The sequence below is a fragment of the Wyeomyia smithii genome, chromosome 2 (assembly GCF_029784165.1).
Source record: "Wyeomyia smithii strain HCP4-BCI-WySm-NY-G18 chromosome 2, ASM2978416v1, whole genome shotgun sequence".
Classification (NCBI taxonomy): domain Eukaryota; kingdom Metazoa; phylum Arthropoda; class Insecta; order Diptera; family Culicidae; genus Wyeomyia; species Wyeomyia smithii.
In genome coordinates, this window is record NC_073695.1 from 116,831,928 (window position 1) to 116,850,411 (window position 18,484).

An 18,484-nucleotide genomic window follows, 5' to 3' on the forward strand; every position below is an offset into this window, starting at 1 on the left:
ATGCAATGACATTGAGACAATAAATTGAGTAGTGTATCAACACATACAACATATGTCATCCAAGAAAATAGAAGTATAATGCATGTTTTTATCTATGTCAAAAAATATGATAGCTGTTACTCGAAAGAAACATCCTGATATATTATTTGCCAGATCAACTAGCGTAGTTAATCGAATTTTTGTTAGGTTTCATCTTTTATTAGCCCGTGTGTTTGAAACAAACCTTGCATATTCCATAAATTTAATGGATTTTGGCACTATACCTGAAAACATAATTCAATTAGTATTTAAGTAAAGGGTTTTACCACAGACTAACAGACATAACACGTCGAACAAATTTTCAATAAAATCATCGTTTGGATGATTCCAGTACTTTACGTTAGTAACACTAGCACCATCTGCTGTCGTGTTCGCGCTGCGTCATGTATTTCGACATCAGCGCCAGCGTTACTGCATGTGTCAAATGGGGAACTGAAAAATATGTATGTGATTGCATGACAGCGCCCCAGACGACGTTTTCGCGCGATGTCTGTTATTCGATTGAAAATTTGAAATGAACGTTTTTTGTGGCGATGGAGCTAGGTTCCAGTGTTACGTCTGTTAGTCTGTGGTTTTACCATAAGAGTCATCAGCGCGAAAACGTCGTCTGGGGCGCTGTCATGCAATATCATACATATTTTGTAGTTCCCCATTTGACACATGCAGTAACGCTGGCGCTGATGTCGAAATACATGACGCAACGCGAACACGACAGCAGATGGCGTAAAGTACTGGAATCATCCAAACGATGATTTTATTGAAAATTTGTTCGACTCGTTTTGTCTGTTAGTCTGTGGTACAACGATTGTGTTTTTTGGCTTCGATCGTTCGGAAGTTTCGTATTCAGAATGCATTTTTGATCAAAAATACAAAACTTACTGTTTACTAACGCGATATATTCTTTCATCGTTATCATATTGCTCAACAAAAAACCTAAATTAATCCACCTAGCGGTGAGACACAGCCTTTCTTATTCAAACTTAGTATTTGTATAAATAGAATTGCACGAACACTACAAGCACAGACTAACAGACGTAACACTGGATCCTAGCTCCATCGCCACAAAAAACGATCATTTCAAATTCCCAATCGGATAATAGTCATCACGCGACAACACCGTCTGGGGCGCTGTCATGCAATCCCATACATATTTTGTAGTTCCCTATTTGACACATGCAGTTATTGAAGATTTGTTCGAGGTGTTATATCTGTTAGTCTGTGCTTCAAGTTTCAGAAAAAAATACACCTTGATAATATTTACTGGATATATTTATCACTCTAAATAACAAATTTTTGGTAGCCAGCAGTGAAACTATACCGAACATTTAAAACATAACATTCAAACACGTACGTATGTTCATATTCACACATGCAAACAACATAAAATAAGTATGTTTCAAATATATGACGCGAAATTTTTTTTATCGTGGTGTAATCGAAACGTCACTGTACTCATATTTAGGTTGAACTCGATCATATATAGACTCGATTACCGTTTGCGGTAAAAAAATGAACGTTTTTCAGATGGTGATGAAGAAAAAATTAAGACAGATAATTGAGTTGGATAAATTTCCCATGGAAGGTGATCATGTTAGCTTCCTTGAAAAAAAATATTACGTCCTTGCGTGCGGCCTTCCGGCAGTTAACCGAAACATTCGCCATGGCGGACGAAAACATGTGAGTAGGATGTTTTTGAGCTCTTTCTTCGTTTTTTTAATAATTCCTCCTCCGTTTTCGCGACAAAATTGTTGGAAGAGATCTTGCGCTTCAAGTTTGCCCAGAGATTCTCGATGGGACGCAGCTGGGGGACGTTGGGCGGATTCGCCGACTTCGGTACCACATCTCAACAGTAGGATCATTTCATCTGATTTAATTTTAAAGAGTAACTTATTCATCAATGTAAAGACTACGTTTATACTCTTAAACGTTGATGTCGAAAACTTGCTGAATGCTTTACAATGGAAGATCAGATCGTAGTATTAGTGTAAAAGTGATATTAAATTGAAAGATAATGGGTTTGTTAGTAGTTATTTATTAAATTGTATTAAATACATTTGCAATTACTTTGCATACTAACTACATTGCTCAACATTAAAAACTTTTCTTACTCCAATAATCGCAATAACGAAACTGGTACTATTGATATTGCAAACTAAGTATACAATAAAATTAATTCTGGACGATTTTGCATAACTCTTCGTAATTGCACAACTTGAGGAACAGGTGTCGCGTTAGTCCGAAACAAACTTGAAAGCAATGTTGCACGCTTTTTATCCCACTATTTTCTTGTTTAATTTATAGTCGTAACGCAACATACAATACGTAACGTAACGTACCTTTCGTGAGATATGCAATATTGTGTTCCTACAATTTATTGCATCCATCTACGTTTGTACTCACATTGGACTGATTTCAAAGCTTCAAAATATTTTAAAAATGCTATTCCGTTACACTAAAGCTGATAAGAAAAGAACCTAGAAGGCAGCGAGGCAGTGCTCTCTGCTTTTGAATTCATTATTACAAGCATACCAACTTCTAGTTATTAAACGAGTCTTCCTAGAAGGTGTTAGTTTTATAAAACAGTTACTTTATTACTATGTTTGATAACGAAATTGGCAGATTTTTGTTTTTATATTGTTGTTCTTGATCTATCTGGGCTATTATCGTTTATTTCCATCACTTCTCATGCTGACATGGATGTGGATGCTTAAGTCTTTTTTTTCACTTCTTACGAATCACAACTTAGTTAAGTTATTGTTTTTTGTAATCAGAAAATATTGTATTACAAATATATAATATCTCAGAGCCGTTTCTGTTCCCTGCTTCCACAGTTAAGAAAGTATTTGAATTTATGTTTATAACCAGCTGTATAATTTTTAAAGCAGTACGTATCGAGACGGTAAACAAATAACTAAATATCTATAAAGAAAAACAAAAAAATACCACAGTTTGATCTCATGCTGCATAGTTGAATATTGAAGCTGTTAGAGTGCGAAATTGATATTTTAACAACCAACAAGGACGTTCCAAAAGGCTGCTTTATTCAGCAAGCTCGTCAATACGACAGCGAACTGCGTGCTCAACAACCTCCAAACTAGGATAGTCCAGTTCCTTCACTAAACAAAGTGTGGCAGATAGCAAGTTGGAATTCTAAAATCAAACTTGTGAGGAATCATTTTGAAGTAAGGGTTATCTTATATACACTTACCCTGTTTACAGGCCTCCGATGAACGCCGGCAAAATGATTCAAAACAGCATTGGATATGACGCTAGCGTTGTCGTTGAATTTTGAATCAGAGCGCCTGCAAAACAAAAAGAAACGAGAATTGTTTAATCTCAATCAAAAACTACGGTCAACTTTTAGATATAAATTACCTGTTTTCGTTTCTCCGCCGGTCCACATCTTCCCATTCATCTCGCGGATCAGGACCTTTAGTGTTACCATTGCGATATTGATACAGGTCCCGTTCACTATTTCCGCCAATGCTGCGTCGATTCGGGTGGGCAGGTGGCGGATGGTGATAGGTGCTTGCGTGGTTCGACGAATGTCCGTTGTTGTTGTTCATATGATGCGGATTCTGACTGCTTTCGTCCCACTCCGTCAGGTCTAGCTGACTGTGACGATAATGTGCGGGAGGGTTTTGTCGCTGATAGTCGGATTGACAATATTCCTAGAAATTTGTGATATGAAATTTGTGAAGGTAATTGATTTTCAAACTTTTTTTTACTAAGTTAGTAAAGCTTGAATAAAGGCTTTTTTAATGACATTATGAATGGTAGACAATTGTTTTACCATTATTATCAATTAACGATTATTTCGAATACATCAAGTATATGTCACAGAATAAATGTAAGTGAACATTTCACTCGAATAGCAAATTATGTGTAACTGGAGTTTTTTATATGCAAATGCAAAATCCTACGTTTTATTAATATAATGTAAGATCTGTTAATCAATATACACTTTCCTACATTTTAAAAATACTTATAATAAATTGTGTTCAGATTTTTCAGATATTAAATATTTTCGAAATACTCTCAAGCTATATAAAGTTGGTTTCGTTAGTTAGCGAAAAAAAAACCTGAGAAGAAAACAGAAGATATTTTGATACAAATTTGTATGCAAGTTACGACGTTCGTAACTTGCAGGCAAATGGATGTTCAAAAATAACATATTAATATTATTATTATTATTCATTTGACTCGCCTTTTGACAACACTCTCACTGCCGTTGGAGTTGTTTTTTGTTAAACTAAGCATATAAAAAAAGCAAAGCAAAGCCTTTGTGCTGTGCTTCCTTCTGTTTATTCTACACTCCGCAGCCAACAGTTTTTAGTGTACAGGATAATTGCGGGGCTAGCGCTACGATCCTACTGACACTAACAGTCTCTCTCGAGTCAAGACTCGAACCTACGACGACTGGCTTGTAGGCCAGCATCGTACCTCGAGACCAACTGAGAGAACTAAGCTTATACGCTGTTTAAAAAGTGATATTATTATGCATTTTTATTTATTCCCCTCCTGAGTTTTGACATTTCTGAAGGAGGGGGTATGGGGGGTCGGAGGGTATTATCATCAAATGAAAAAAAAAAATGTAACGGCAACTCAATTATTATTACATTATTGTTAATTTTTTGAATCAAGTTATTTCTAATGAGGAAGAAACTGATTATCCATCTGCTATTTACCTTCATCGAATGTGTTGAAATACTTGGTGCTATTGGAACCCTTTCTCTGTAGCCGGAGATGGGACTATCTTGATCCGAGCCAGGCGATCTCTGCATTAAAAACACAATTGGACATCATGAAAATTTACCGATCAATAGTAATTCTGAATGACAATTCAAAATACATCAGCAGATTGGTTTGGAAATAATTTTTAACTCAGGAACGGGATGATTCGAATTTTATGAGGAGGTCTTGCAGGACTTATCATAGACATGCGTCATCAGAACGTTTATTAAAAAAAAAACTAACAACAGTGGAAGGTCTTATTTAAAACTACATACAAAACGTATTGTTGGTTTTTTCTTGAATATTCTACAATTTAAGTGATTGAGAATGGTGATCAAATATAATACACCTATAGACTGTTCCGAAAATTATAAATACATCTTCTTTCTTGAATAAAACCAAAAATACAGGATTTTTCGGGTCATTTTATTCTGAAATATAGATAATAAGTGTTTTCTTTTCAGTTTCAATTCAAGTTGGGATTATTTTTCGTAGGATTCGCGAGTTCTCTAACTTTTCTCTTAACACTACTCATAAGCTTTTGCACAGTGTGTTCTCCGACCATTTTTACCACTTCAAGCCAATCTTTTTTAAATTTTTCAACATTGTCCGCTGGTTTGACATATTTCTTCAGCTTCGCCGTGGTCAAAGCCCAAAAAGTTTCAATAGGGCGAATTTCATGGCAGTTTGGAGGATTCATCTCCTTTGGGACACATGTGACATTATTTGTTTTATACCACCCTAGTGCATCCTTAGAGTAATGGCAGGAAGCAAGATCGGGCCAAAAGATTGGAGGATTGTTATGCTGCTTAACCATGGGTAACATTTTCTGCAAACAATCTTTCACGTAAATTTTACCATTCATTGTGTCATTCGTAATAAATGGACGAGATATTTTCCCACATTCACAAATGGCCTGCCAAACCATTACCTTCTTACCGAATTTTTCGGTGTAAATGGCTTTCACTGGTCCAGGGACATCCTTTCCCTTCGGTGATGTATAAAATTGCTGTCCTGGCAGAGTCTTATAGTCCAGTTTTATGTAGGTTTCGTCATCCATGATAACACACCCCATTTTTTTGGTCAGAAGTTTGTCATAAAGCTTCCGAGCTCTCGGTTCCACAGATTCAGCTTGTTTTGGATTTCGTTTTGGCTGCTTCTGCTTCCGACGGGTCTGCATACCCATTCTTCCCTTGCACGCATAACGTTACTCGTCGAGGTTCCAAGCTTTCTCGCCACATCTCGTACTGATACTGAAGGATGCCGCTTGTAGTATTTCGTAACCTTTTTGTCCATTGTGGGATTTACAGGCCCGGGTTTTCTACCACGTCTTGGGGCATCAGTAAATGTGCACTCTTCACAATACTTCCGCAATGCGGTTTGAACTGCTCCGACATTATACCTTCTTCTCTGACTAATTTTCTTATAGAAAGACCACTCACGGTGCCCCATTTGTGCACAATTCGCTTTCTTTGCTCGGGAGAAAGGCCACGCATTTTCAAAATTTCGCACTAAATGTTAGAAAAAATGACAGCATCTGTTTCTTTTGGATGTAAACAACAGGACGCAGCCAACGTTTGGTTGAATACTGCACGTTATTTGAAATGACGGTTGATCGTAAGTGTATTTATAATTATCGGAACGGTCTATAACAGCAACTGTTGTGGTGTATTTACGTGAGCGTGCATACATCAAAAAGTGTGCAATAATGCTCTGCGATCGAAAACCAAAGAAATAAAAATAGACACAGAATCGCCTTTTGTTGTTCATTTACTGGTGATCATGAAACTGTCTTATGTTGTTCATTTATTGATAGGTATATTCTAATTTCAGGTAAAAAGAGATTGACGAACGTTATCCACTAATAAACACTAATCATTTCACAATCAATGTACATACATCAATGTTTTCAGATAAATTAATATATCTGGGAGCTAGCAACAAGTTTTCAAAACTAGATGACAATATTTTTTCATTTTTTGACTAGGACAGGTTTGAGCATATTGAACTTATATGATTTCCAATTAGACCTTGGGTAAAGATTTATGTTTATTTAAAACGCAAATCGGTGTCCTTTGCTTCATTATAACCATGGCTAATCTAGTCTAGTTAAAATATAAATGCATTTGACATGTGCGCTTACGTCATATTGGTGATAAGGACCTCGGTGATTACTGGAGTAGTGCGGAGCATGCGGAGTTTGTGGTGGAGGAGAGTAACTGTCTCGATTCAAAGGACTTCGCTGATGGTGTGTTTTGGGTGTATATGCCAATAAAAGGTGGAAAGCAAAAATAAATAAAAATAAAATAAAATAAACATATAGATTGTAAACAGTCAAGAGATTATATAAGTATTTTTTTTGTATTTTCTTATGATAAAACCCTGCGAAACTTGAGATCAGTTTCTTTAAACTTCAATATATATCCCAATTCATTTGTTTTCTTTCAATGTGTCAATGTGTCTGTACAATTATGAAAAATCTTATTCTCAAAACCACAACATATTCAAATGACAAATAGCGATATTAAAAATTTGTAAAAGAAACAATTGTTTGTAATTATTAGCACTTTTTGAAAAGAAGTTATTATTGCAGTAATTTGTCATTTAGAACAGCTCACGTATTCTAACCAATGATTGTGTCATATGATGAACACACACACGAATAACAAGCATGCGTGCGCAGCATATTTGAAATTCTAATGAATTTTGATAAAATGATTTATCAAAAATAATTTGCATTAAACTGCAGTTAATATATATAATTATCCCGTTCCCCGCGGAGGGAAATCAGTTTTTACATCGAAAAATGACATTCAATCTCTTATTACTCAGCAACCGCATGCATAATTGGCACAAACTATATTGCATGTTGAAGATCAATCTGTTCTCTAACTGTTTAGAATATTTTCATCGTTAGAAATTTCAAGTATAGTTGCTAAGCTGTTATCAAAGTTTATATGTTTATATGGCATCACCCGTGGGGAATGGGTTAAAACGTGAATTGTTAAAATTTTCAAAACTTACACTTTATTCCTTTACTTTTACTAATCTACTACTCTGAAGTAGGATTCTATCAAAAACTCAGGAGAAATTGTTGAGTCAAAATAATTCTCTTGGAAAGGATTACTGCTAAATACATTATATTATAAAAACGACAAAGAGCAGAGCAGAATCCAAGAGACATCTTTTTCAAGCTAGAATGAAACAACTGCAGTAAGAATGTGTTCCACAAATCAATAAACATTCAACGACATGAAGTTAAGGAAAAAACAGTAAAGCTTCCGCATGCTAGCATTTCAAAATGCACAGAATATTACTCCTACGATATATGTGAAGCTTGGTGTATGGCATGAGCAGAATGATATTGTTAGTTGGTTTTTGCAGAAATGCACATAAAGCGAGTGCGGGGATTTATAGCCTAAAGCAAAATGAAGTTTACCTGCAATGGAGAAGATGGTAGGGAGTTGCGATCAGCCGGATCACTGATGCACTCCGACTCGGTGTTTTCCGGACTCATCTGTTGCGATGGCAACATAGGCGCAGATGACGATGGTGTTGTTGATTGCGGTTGCTAACGACGGGGCCACAGGACAATGGAGATGTGTTTCGATTGGAAGTTTGTTAGTACAGAGGTTGTATTTTAGTATCGACATTCAATTAGTGACATGACATATGGAAAGAAACATTACGATTGAACACTATGAATCTACACAATACAGATATTAATATTTATAGTTTTGCCTAAACACAGCTGAAACTATCACTGCAAAGATATTGCTTTTGCGGTTTTTACCTCGATAACAGGACTCTGATTCCGGTACGGTTGGTGCTGCGAAGATTGCGGTTGATTATTTGAAGGGGATGCCGTATCCTCGTAAGCTTCATGTCGCGTTTGATGTTGAGTGATTGGTGATCGCATTGCATCAGCTACTTCTTCGGGGGTAACATCTACATTGTCTAGTTTTTTGAGATTTGGCAACGCACGGAGAACGATTTGTCGATAGCTTGGTCCAGCGGTGTCCACTAACGGGTTCTCTTCCAACCAGAGGTATTTCAGCTTCGGAAGATTCTGAAAATGGTATCAATAAGCCAAACAAGTTCAGAAACAGGATAATTTTTGTCACCTGAAGGTACACCAATTCGTCTATTTCGGTGAGGTTATTTTTCCTGAGATATAACTCTTGCAGATTCAAGCAGTTTTCGAAATCTGCCAATGTGCTTATCCGATTGACGCTAGAAAGTAGGATATAAAAAAATTCATGTTAGGATTGTTAGGTAGGTTTCTTTTAATAAAACAAAAACAACAGTACTGTATATCAACATCAACATTAAATGATATTAAGTAGCCACACTAATACACTGGGGTCGCTTTTTACGCGGGTTGTTTGTATGCGTTTTGTTGAACGTGATATTTTTACAATAACGCGGATTATTTTTGCTCGATTCGGAAGATTGTTTGCACGCGGTATCAAATAAGTTTAGTATGAATATATCTAATCTAATCTTTTAAATGCGGTACAACCAACCGCGTAAAAAGCGACCCCAGTGTATTAGAAAACTTACGAAAAGATCTGGAAAAACTAAGATATTTTCTAACGTATATACTAACATAAAGATTTATCTGCCCTGAGCAAGTTCGTGAATAATTAATGTGCCGGAACCATTAATTCAACAATACTTTTATTGTTTGTTGGGTAATAAAATAAATCAGTCATACGTTGTTTCCGCTACCGGACCTGTTTGTATAGTTTCAGATCTAACTTTACCAAAGTTAAGTCTATTGTAGTAATTGGCGGAATTTATCATTAATTAAGGTGAGCGGTATCTATGCATCAAAGATATACCGGGGTTTTTTTTCTACTTGTTGTTTTCGTTTGTGCTGTTAGCTTGTTCGGATTCAAATCTATTGTTGTTTCAGTGTCCTAGATTGGTGTATAACTTCCATATAGTGGTGCAACGAAGCGTACAATTTGGATTCCACACACCAAAAAGCTAAGGCCTAAGGTTGGGATTAATTAAATGTGGTAAAATCTTACGTATAAAAGACAATTAAACAAAGGTTTCGCAGGTATGTCTCAAGATCTAGTTTCTATACACCTAGGTATAAGTAGAAAATAAGCATTTCTATACCAATTTTCTGAATCTTAATTGAATTTCTTTCCGATAGTGAATATCCGACTGTGTTCAACGGAGATTATTTATTCAATAATATTGCCCAATTGTAATCTCTCATGAAAAAGGTGTTGTTTGTTAATAAATCATCATTACAGCGTTGAATCCCAGGAGAGCCGTTGCTGTAATGAAACGCGGTGATCGGTGACGTTATAAACAATCTAAAGAGTACCCATATTACTGTTACTCAAGCGACAGGTGGGTACTTGAGTTTTACAAAGCTATAATAAAAATTTGTTTTGCGGTAGATTTATGTATTTTTTTTAAGATGGAAAGGCAAAAAGGTAATCAACCGCTCCTGGGTGAATGCTGTTTTTTTTTCTCGAAACGAACCGACAATACAACACAAAATGGGTGGATACGTCGTGGTCATTAATTTGCGCGTGCAGTTGAAGTCGAGTTGATGGCTTTGAAGGCTAACTGTAAACTGCCAACTATTACTGCTACCGCCTATGATTCCGTCCATGACCATGAAATGTGCATCAAGACAGCGACAATTGTTTTACAAGCGTCTGCCTACATATTATTTGGATAATTTCACCAGCGATTATTTGATGTTGAACTTAAGCGGAATTATGGGTGATGATTTCATTTCGTTACATTTATTTACATTTCTCTAACTATAGCGCTACTAAGAAGCAAAAGTTGAAAGATTTTTTTATGAAGGACTTATAGAGCTTACTCATACATATATAGTAGAGTGCCAACAAAAATCAATTTTTCGAATATCGTTTAGCGGTAGGGCTCAAAAGTTTCGTCCTCTCGAAAAAAGTTCCCATGGAAAATTTCAGCTCGATCGTACATCGGGAACACCTCAAAGCGGTCAAAGGTTTCACAAAAATATTAATGAAAAAAAGCACAGGTAGTGATACTCGAAAATATAGATTGCAAATCAAAATGTTGATTCCAGTATGTTCCCATGGATTTCTGGTGTCTGCGATGGGAGCGCTATCTGACGAAGGGGCCGCTATCGGTATACTTTAAAGCGAATGTTTTTGGAACCTGGCTGATCTTTCTGAATTCAGTAAATTTTTTCTGTGGTTAAGGAGACTCCAGAAGGGGTTGTTGTAAGCGGTTGATTAAAATACTTAGTAATCATTAAATGACGTCATTGTCAAAAAGGAACAATTGTGATAAGTTTCAGCGGACTGGAAATGACATGCCGAAAAAAATTTTCTATTCATTTATTTCAGAATGGAATGCCGGCGTGCTTGGTGCCTCAATAGAAAAATGAATAATTACGAACATAACATTCTCAATAATATCATATAACGGATTAAGCGAAATAGCTTCAGGACATTCATATTATGACGAAACAATACTATATAACATACATCATTGAAGAACAACCAGTATGGGTTCTAAGTTACTTGCTCGACGAATTCAAAATATGTTTGGATGTTTTCGTAAATATTTCGTTCAGATTACAATAGATGATAGTCATGGTAACGTATAAAGCAAATGAAATTGTTAAACCCTTTTCGGTAAGCATTTGAAGTATATTGTAGGTATCTAATATAAGGGACATCTTGTGAAACAGTTGTTTGTTAAGGGAAGGGATCATTAAAAAAAACACCCTAAGCCATTTCTCTATTTTCTCCACAATTAAACCCTGAAACCATGAGCCGATCGCGCACATCAACTAGGCCACTAATGGTTAATACAAATAATAAGTAGAAATGCTGTAATAAAGTATTTTTCAAAGTTTTCTTGAACTTTTTTAAAAAGAGTTCTTTGGGTAATACTTGGACGTGGAAGTTATTTATCGCTTCACTGGTAGTGAATTGTTGTTCCATAACACATAACACACGCATTCATCAACAGTTTATTTTCACCGTTTTTCGTAGAATTAATTACAAAATATGACCTTATCCGCAAGAAACTGGGAAATGGCGGAAACATGTTTTACGGACTGTTTTTTAGCCGCGGTCATCTGTTCATTGGTCCAGGTTTACCATTGCGTTTTTCTGATTTAAACATGAAGCATTCAGAATTTAAAAGGGAAATTTGCACATTTTTTTTACCACCACCATGGGCTGTTCATTCTACCGGCAAACCACGTATTATTGAAAATAATTAAATATAGCAAAAAAATCATTCGAACAACTATACTGGATGGTAGTTTAAGTACAGATATTAACACAAAAACTTTTACAAAAAACTATTTTACAATAAAACAAAGATGACTAGTACTAGTACTAGTATCGACATATAAACAGATGTCCATTTTACCACCTTTGTTTATTGTACCCACAAATCCCCTACGCGGTTGGCTAGAGGCAGTATCGATATAAAAAAGGCATAATTGATTACTTATGCCATAAGAGTGATTAAATATTAATTATATCAAAATTATGTTAATTCATGAAAAATAGTTTCATCAAACAGCCAAGGCACCTAGGAGGGCAATCTTTGCATGTAATAGGAGAGTCGAGAATAAAAATAAAGTGGCAATTTATTTCTAACACAACCCTTGAACGAAGCGAAATCCATTTCAAATGATGAATTGTCTTGACACGATCTGCTTCGACTTCAAAATAGTCTGCGAACCATAACCTTGATTCGCCGGAACCACCCACCGTAGGTTTATGTATTCAAACGTACGTACGGATACGGATAAACATAAATGAAACACTGAACGTGTGCAAAACGGTAAGTTCGAAAGGCCACTGGAAAATAATGATAGAACATTGCTTAGCTATTTGAGCATGAGTAGAGTGTGTTGCATGTTACACTATAATAATACGGAACGGCAAAATAATTTGTTATGTCTTTATATGTATATAACTGTTTAAGCTATTCAGCTGAGCGGATGACAACCGGTAAACATTTTGTTCTCCTTTTGAACGAATGATTGGCGAAATGCCAGAGTGCGTGATAATCTAACACGGTTGTACCTAGTTCATAGCTCAAAATTATCATCAGAGACAAACGATGAACTGGCAGAGCCGTATAATCGAATCAAAGGAACGGCAGATAAGAACCGTCTAAAATTAAGGGAGTCTCCTCGTCAGTCGATAGGTTTGGCCATATGCATGCATTTATCAAAAGGTTCAACCATATGCAAAAAAAAAAATTCAATACAAAATTTGTGGTTCTACTAACAATCTTGCACGGCGGCTTGGAGTTCATGATTACAAAAAAAATCTTAAGCTATTTACCCAAAGTAATTTAACTTTGTTGAGGCAGGAAAGCTTCCCGAGTGTTGCATTGAACTCCCAGACTCGCTAGCATAGCTAGCGACGAGCCGCCGTGCTGAGAATGTGTTGTCACAGTTTTTGAGCCTGAATAATGCCCTCTTCGATAAAGTTTGATACTACTTAAGGACTTCAAATATATCACACAAAGTTGATTTTAAATACCGGCTTGATTGAGAGTAATTTCGAACGTGAATATTGATGCCGCTTTAGAAGCCCAAAAATGTGCAATCATTGTTGCCAGGAATTGTTCTGTTCCAAAGACTCTTCAACTTCTAATTCGTTTGAAAAATGTCCGCAGACGTCAATACCAACGTTCTTGTGACCCTGTTTTTAAAACTATTTATAAAGATTTACAGAAAGAGATTAAACATAGATTTACTCTTATGAGAAATCATAATTTTGAGACTAAAATTGAAACCATATTCAAAACCCTTTTAGAAGCTGTCGAAGATACTTAAAAAACCTTCAAAGCCTATATCAGTTTTAAAAGATGGTGAACGTTTTCTTGCATCCAATGAACAAAAAGCTCAAAGACTTGCTCAGCAGTTTGAGATTGTTCATAATTCAAATTTAAATTTTGTGAGTCAATTTGAAAATGAAGCCACACGTCAATTTGATTCAATTTCTTCCCAGAAATTTTTACCTGCAGAAATAATTGAAACGAACTTGGATGAAATTAAATCAATTATTGAAAATTTCAAAAATATGAAAGCACCTGGTGACGATGGAATCTTCAACATATTAATCAAAGATCTCCCTGAGAGAACAATGGAATTTTTAGTGAAATTTTTCAATAGCTAGATTTCCTGTCAGAGCAGGTGTGCCTCAAGGTTCAGTCTTGGGTCCAGTCCTGTACAACATTTTTACTTCAGATCTTCCTGCTTTACCTCCAGGATGCACAAAGTCATTGTTCTGCGATGACACAAGCATTTCCGTAAAAGGAAAAAGTCTTCGTGTCATTATAGCTAATAATTTAGCAATTAAGTTAGTTGTAAGTTTACTTCCCTTTCTTGACAAGTAGGTTTAAATCCCTACGAATGATAAGTCCTAATTGCGAAAGCAAACAAATCCTAACAATTAAAATTACAATTTTTTCTAATAGTGTTGAGAAGTCATCATTTGTGATTGGACACACATACTCATTATTTACTAATATTTATCATGAATACTTAAACTACTAACAAGCCCCCTTATAAAAAAATATACCGGCTTGCGATTGAAGATTAACTTGAATGATAATTTAAGATTAACTCAAATGATTATATAAGGCCAGAGGGTATCAAAAATCCAGTCGAGCTAATTATTGAACAGCATGTTTTCATTAAATTTGTTTTCAGTATTATTCCAAGATCGGCATTTTGCATTGAAGTCTTTGTTTTTTTTTAAATCTCCCTTGCAATAATTTTAACGCTCACCAGTGCATTGAAAGACGAATGTTGTGCGGCAATAAGAGAAATGTCAAGAAAAAATCAAGAAGACAGCACATCAACTGCTGAAAAAAATCAACCGTCACATGATGGTGACAGTTAATGAAACAAATAACTGTGAAGTTCTACATACGTATGTAACTGAATACATTCATGATAGTAGAAAGTTTTACAAGATACAAAACTGTGAATAAGCTTTCACGCAATTAGAAATCAGTCACATCGACCGTGCTAAAAGTGTGAAACGTTTCGTTGGACGCTGTTACAAGATCATGAATCCATTAAATCTTCGTGCATCACACAGATAAGATAGCTCTTATTACACATTCAGTTTGGTTTGGGCACTAATCAATCTGCCTTACCTAGCTCGTAAAGACCCGAGACCCAATGGCCGAATGTCATATAGCACTCGACCCCTTTCGACGAACTGAGCATTTTCTGTATGTATGTATGTATGTGTGTATGTGTGTGTGTGTGCAACTCTTTTTTCTCACTCGCTTTTCTCAGAGATGGCTGGACCAATTTTCATAAAATTAATTGCAAAGGTTGGTATTGAATTTTATTGTAATCGGATTTTTAGTTTAGAGGTTATGTATCAAAATATTAAAATCACGAAACATCAATATCTCAGAAACCACATAACCGATTTCAATAAAACTGGTTTCGAATGATCGGGCTGTCTCTAAAACCCTTAACTTTTAAATTTCGTAATGATTGAACATATGTTTAATAAGTTATGTAAATAAAAGTTATCCTGAGGTTGTTTAAACTCACTCATTTTTCTCAAAGATGGCTGAACCGATTTTCACAAAATTAGTGTCAAATGAAAGGTCCAATTGCCCCATAGGTTGCTATTGAATTTCATTGTAACCGGATTGTAACCTTGTCCGTTGCTCATAAAAATGTGAAATCACATAATGAAAGTAAACATATTGACTTTCTCCTAACGATCACTGGCTAATTAAAAGGTAGAAAAGTGGCCGAATGTCATATACTACTCGACTCAGTTCAACGAATCGAGCATTTTCTGCATGTATGCATGTATAGGTGTACATGTGTGTATGTGTGTGGGTGTGTACGTGTGCATTGGCACCTTTTTTTTCGCACTCACTTTTCTCAGAGATGGGCTGACTGATTCTTCCTATCTTAGTGTCAAATGAAGAGTCTATTTGCCGCTTAGGCTGCTATTGAATTTCATTGTAATCAAACTTTTAGTTTTGGCGCTGCACAGAGGAGTAACTCGAGTAAAAACCTGGCCAAAATTATTATCGCTGCTATTTAGCAATATTTCGGATAATATTTGAGTGAGAAGTGGAAGTGGCTGGTTCGAGTATTGTATCAAAGAGTAACTATAAATATCACACACACAACTCAATGTTTACATTTACATAGTTTAATGTGTCTCCATTCGTGTTAGTGAGCAGACAAAGTGATACGCTCGTATGATGTTTTGTTCGCAAAATGAGCAGCGAAACAAATCGAAGAATTTACCAGTAAAATGATGTGGCAAAATATCTACATTTCGTATTTTCAATTTGATGCTCACATATTATATGATATTATATGATGCCTCGTGCAACCTACGTAGGTTGGAAAAAACCTCTTGTGCGGAGTGTTATTTGTTCGGATTATTAATTCTGTGCATCAAGTTAATGCTAAGTTAACTAAAGTTAGTTGAAATTCCTTCACTAAACTAATCTAATATAATCATTGTTAAGCTGAAACTCTGTTCGGAGGATGAGGCAGGGAACCATCAACTATTGAATCTTTTCCTTTTCTCATGTACGCGTGAACACTTAACGTCAAAATTTGTCAAAAACAACAAGTCATTTCTCTCATTTCACTTTTTCTTTAGCACAGATATTATGTCAAATATCACATACTATACCTAAATTATTACTTTATATATAACATCAATATTCTAGTACCCAAATAGTGGATATACCCCCATTGTATTGTATTTGACAAATTAAGGATGTTTTCCAGAAACCGGAAGCTGCAAAATCGAGTTTCAAAGTGAAATATGGATTTACACCCGGCTCGCGAGCCCGGGATAATGTTCCCGAAAAACATTGGGTAATGTTTGTCCCTTCAAGGTTGTTTTCCAGAAATCGGAAGCTACTATGTATCTAGAAATTTAAAATGGCGTCCTAAGTTGATTTCTGGCCTCTGGGTGTAACGCCTCCGCAATACTCATAATTAGGGACAGTGGTAAATCGCGATTTCGCGGAAGCCGCGAATCTCGCGAAATCCAGCATCGGCCGCGAAATTCACTAAAACCCGCGAAATGCCGCGAAAGTAATGGAAAACAGCACCATTCTATGTCAATTATGAAACATTTCGATTTGAAACCTGCGAAATTCATGAAAACCAGCTAGACGGGCAAAGTTGAATATTAATGGGCACCCAGATAGCAGCGCGACGCATTTTTCTACGAAACCGAAAAGATAAAACAGTACTAAATCGCTTACTTACAACGCGATTTTGTTAACCTGAGTTGAATTGTCTTCGAAAGATTCGGCTGATAGATTCACTTGGATCAATGATTTTGGAAACCTACATGATAGGACAAAATTCAAATTGCGAGATGAACTGAGGGCGTACAAGCAAGCATTTTTTTTTATATCCGACAGTGAGATTGGTTTTATAATTTAATTCGATTCGCGGACGTTTTCTTGAACTTTCCTGGTTTTTAATGAAATATTTCCGTCTTTCCGGAAACTCGATAGATACGGAACGCAACGTGAGCCAATATAACTGAAATAATACGTGCCTGCCAACATTGCAATAGCCCTAAAAACAATTTGATAAAGCATGTACTTTGAATTAGTAATAAAGCAAAAAAAATATCGTACGGATAAATTACCGCATAAAAAATAAATAAAACAGTTGTGTCTTATTTTTTTCTTTAAAAAATCTCTTTATTTAAGTTGCCGCGAAATGACCGCGATATTTGAATATTTTCTATTTTGCCACCCGCGAATTTTGAATTTTTTTGCCGCGAATTACCACTGTCTCTACTCATAATAGATGATATTTGGTCATCTTAAGTTGTTTTCCAGAAACTGAAAGTTTGGCCATTTTAGAATGTATTCCGGCAACCCGAAGTAGTCATCTGGATTTTTCGCGTGATGTATTTGAAACATATTTATTTCATGGTATTTGCATATGTATGTTTTAATGTATGCTCATATGTGTGTGAATGTTAGGTTTTGAATATTCGGTATAGTTGTGCTGTTGGCTATCAGAAATTTCTTATTTGGAGTGGAAAATGAAACCAGCAGAAATTTTCGAAGAGTATTTTTTCTCTTAAACCGTGTAAATCTATTTCAACATATAATAAGTTTGAATGAGAAAGGCTGGGTCTCACCGCTAGGTGGATGAATTTGGTTTTTTTAAAGTGGTCGTACTCAGCATTTCCACAACCGATTGAGCAAACACTGGGAATTCTCATACATACCAATTGCTCCATGTATCAAATCATGTCAGGTAGATGAAATATGGTATGTGAGAGTGAATTTTGGAGTTTTTAAATTATTTCAGTACAAAATAACATAACTACGAATTTTCATAGAAATTCAAATAACATGATCGTACTTCAAGTTTTAGGCTCTACATTTTTGAAATAAGGTCTCCTGAAACCATACGCGAAGAAATATTTATTTTGGCATACACACATTTTGAGAAAACCGAGTTTTAATTCACCCAAGTAAGTAAGTTTCAACGTGGCTCTTCGATTTTCAAGCTCTACTTTTTTAGAGTAACGTCTTCTGAATACAAAGAAGGTCAAAGATTTATTCTAGCATGTATAGATTCATAGAAATCTGTTTTTTACATGTTGAAGATGACAATATGTACTACTATCTGTCACAATTCGATAATGGTAAAATGAAAAACATAAAAGTTATGAAC

General features: G+C 35.6%; 1 protein-coding gene across 4 annotated transcripts in view; it reads right to left on the reverse strand.

The window, feature by feature from the left end:
• Positions 1–2,055: 2,055 nt before the first annotated feature.
• LOC129723613 (cilia- and flagella-associated protein 410) overlaps positions 2,056–18,484 on the reverse strand; it is a 36,568-nt gene continuing 20,139 nt past the window's right edge. Inside the window, exons 3-10 of one of the 4 annotated variants that reach the window (XM_055677939.1) lie at positions 8,898–9,006; positions 8,567–8,842; positions 8,213–8,344; positions 6,917–7,015; positions 4,728–4,817; positions 3,415–3,710; positions 3,248–3,341; positions 2,056–3,189 (exon numbers count right to left, since the gene is read on the reverse strand). In XM_055677939.1, coding sequence (XP_055533914.1) covers positions 3,079–3,189; positions 3,248–3,341; positions 3,415–3,710; positions 4,728–4,817; positions 6,917–7,015; positions 8,213–8,344; positions 8,567–8,842; positions 8,898–9,006 — 1,207 coding nt within the window. In that variant the 3' untranslated portion in view covers positions 2,056–3,078. The remainder of the gene's footprint in view (positions 3,190–3,247; positions 3,342–3,414; positions 3,711–4,727; positions 4,818–6,916; positions 7,016–8,212; positions 8,345–8,566; positions 8,843–8,897; positions 9,007–18,484) is intronic. The other 3 variants (XM_055677941.1, XM_055677940.1, XM_055677942.1) reach the window with 3 other exon arrangements.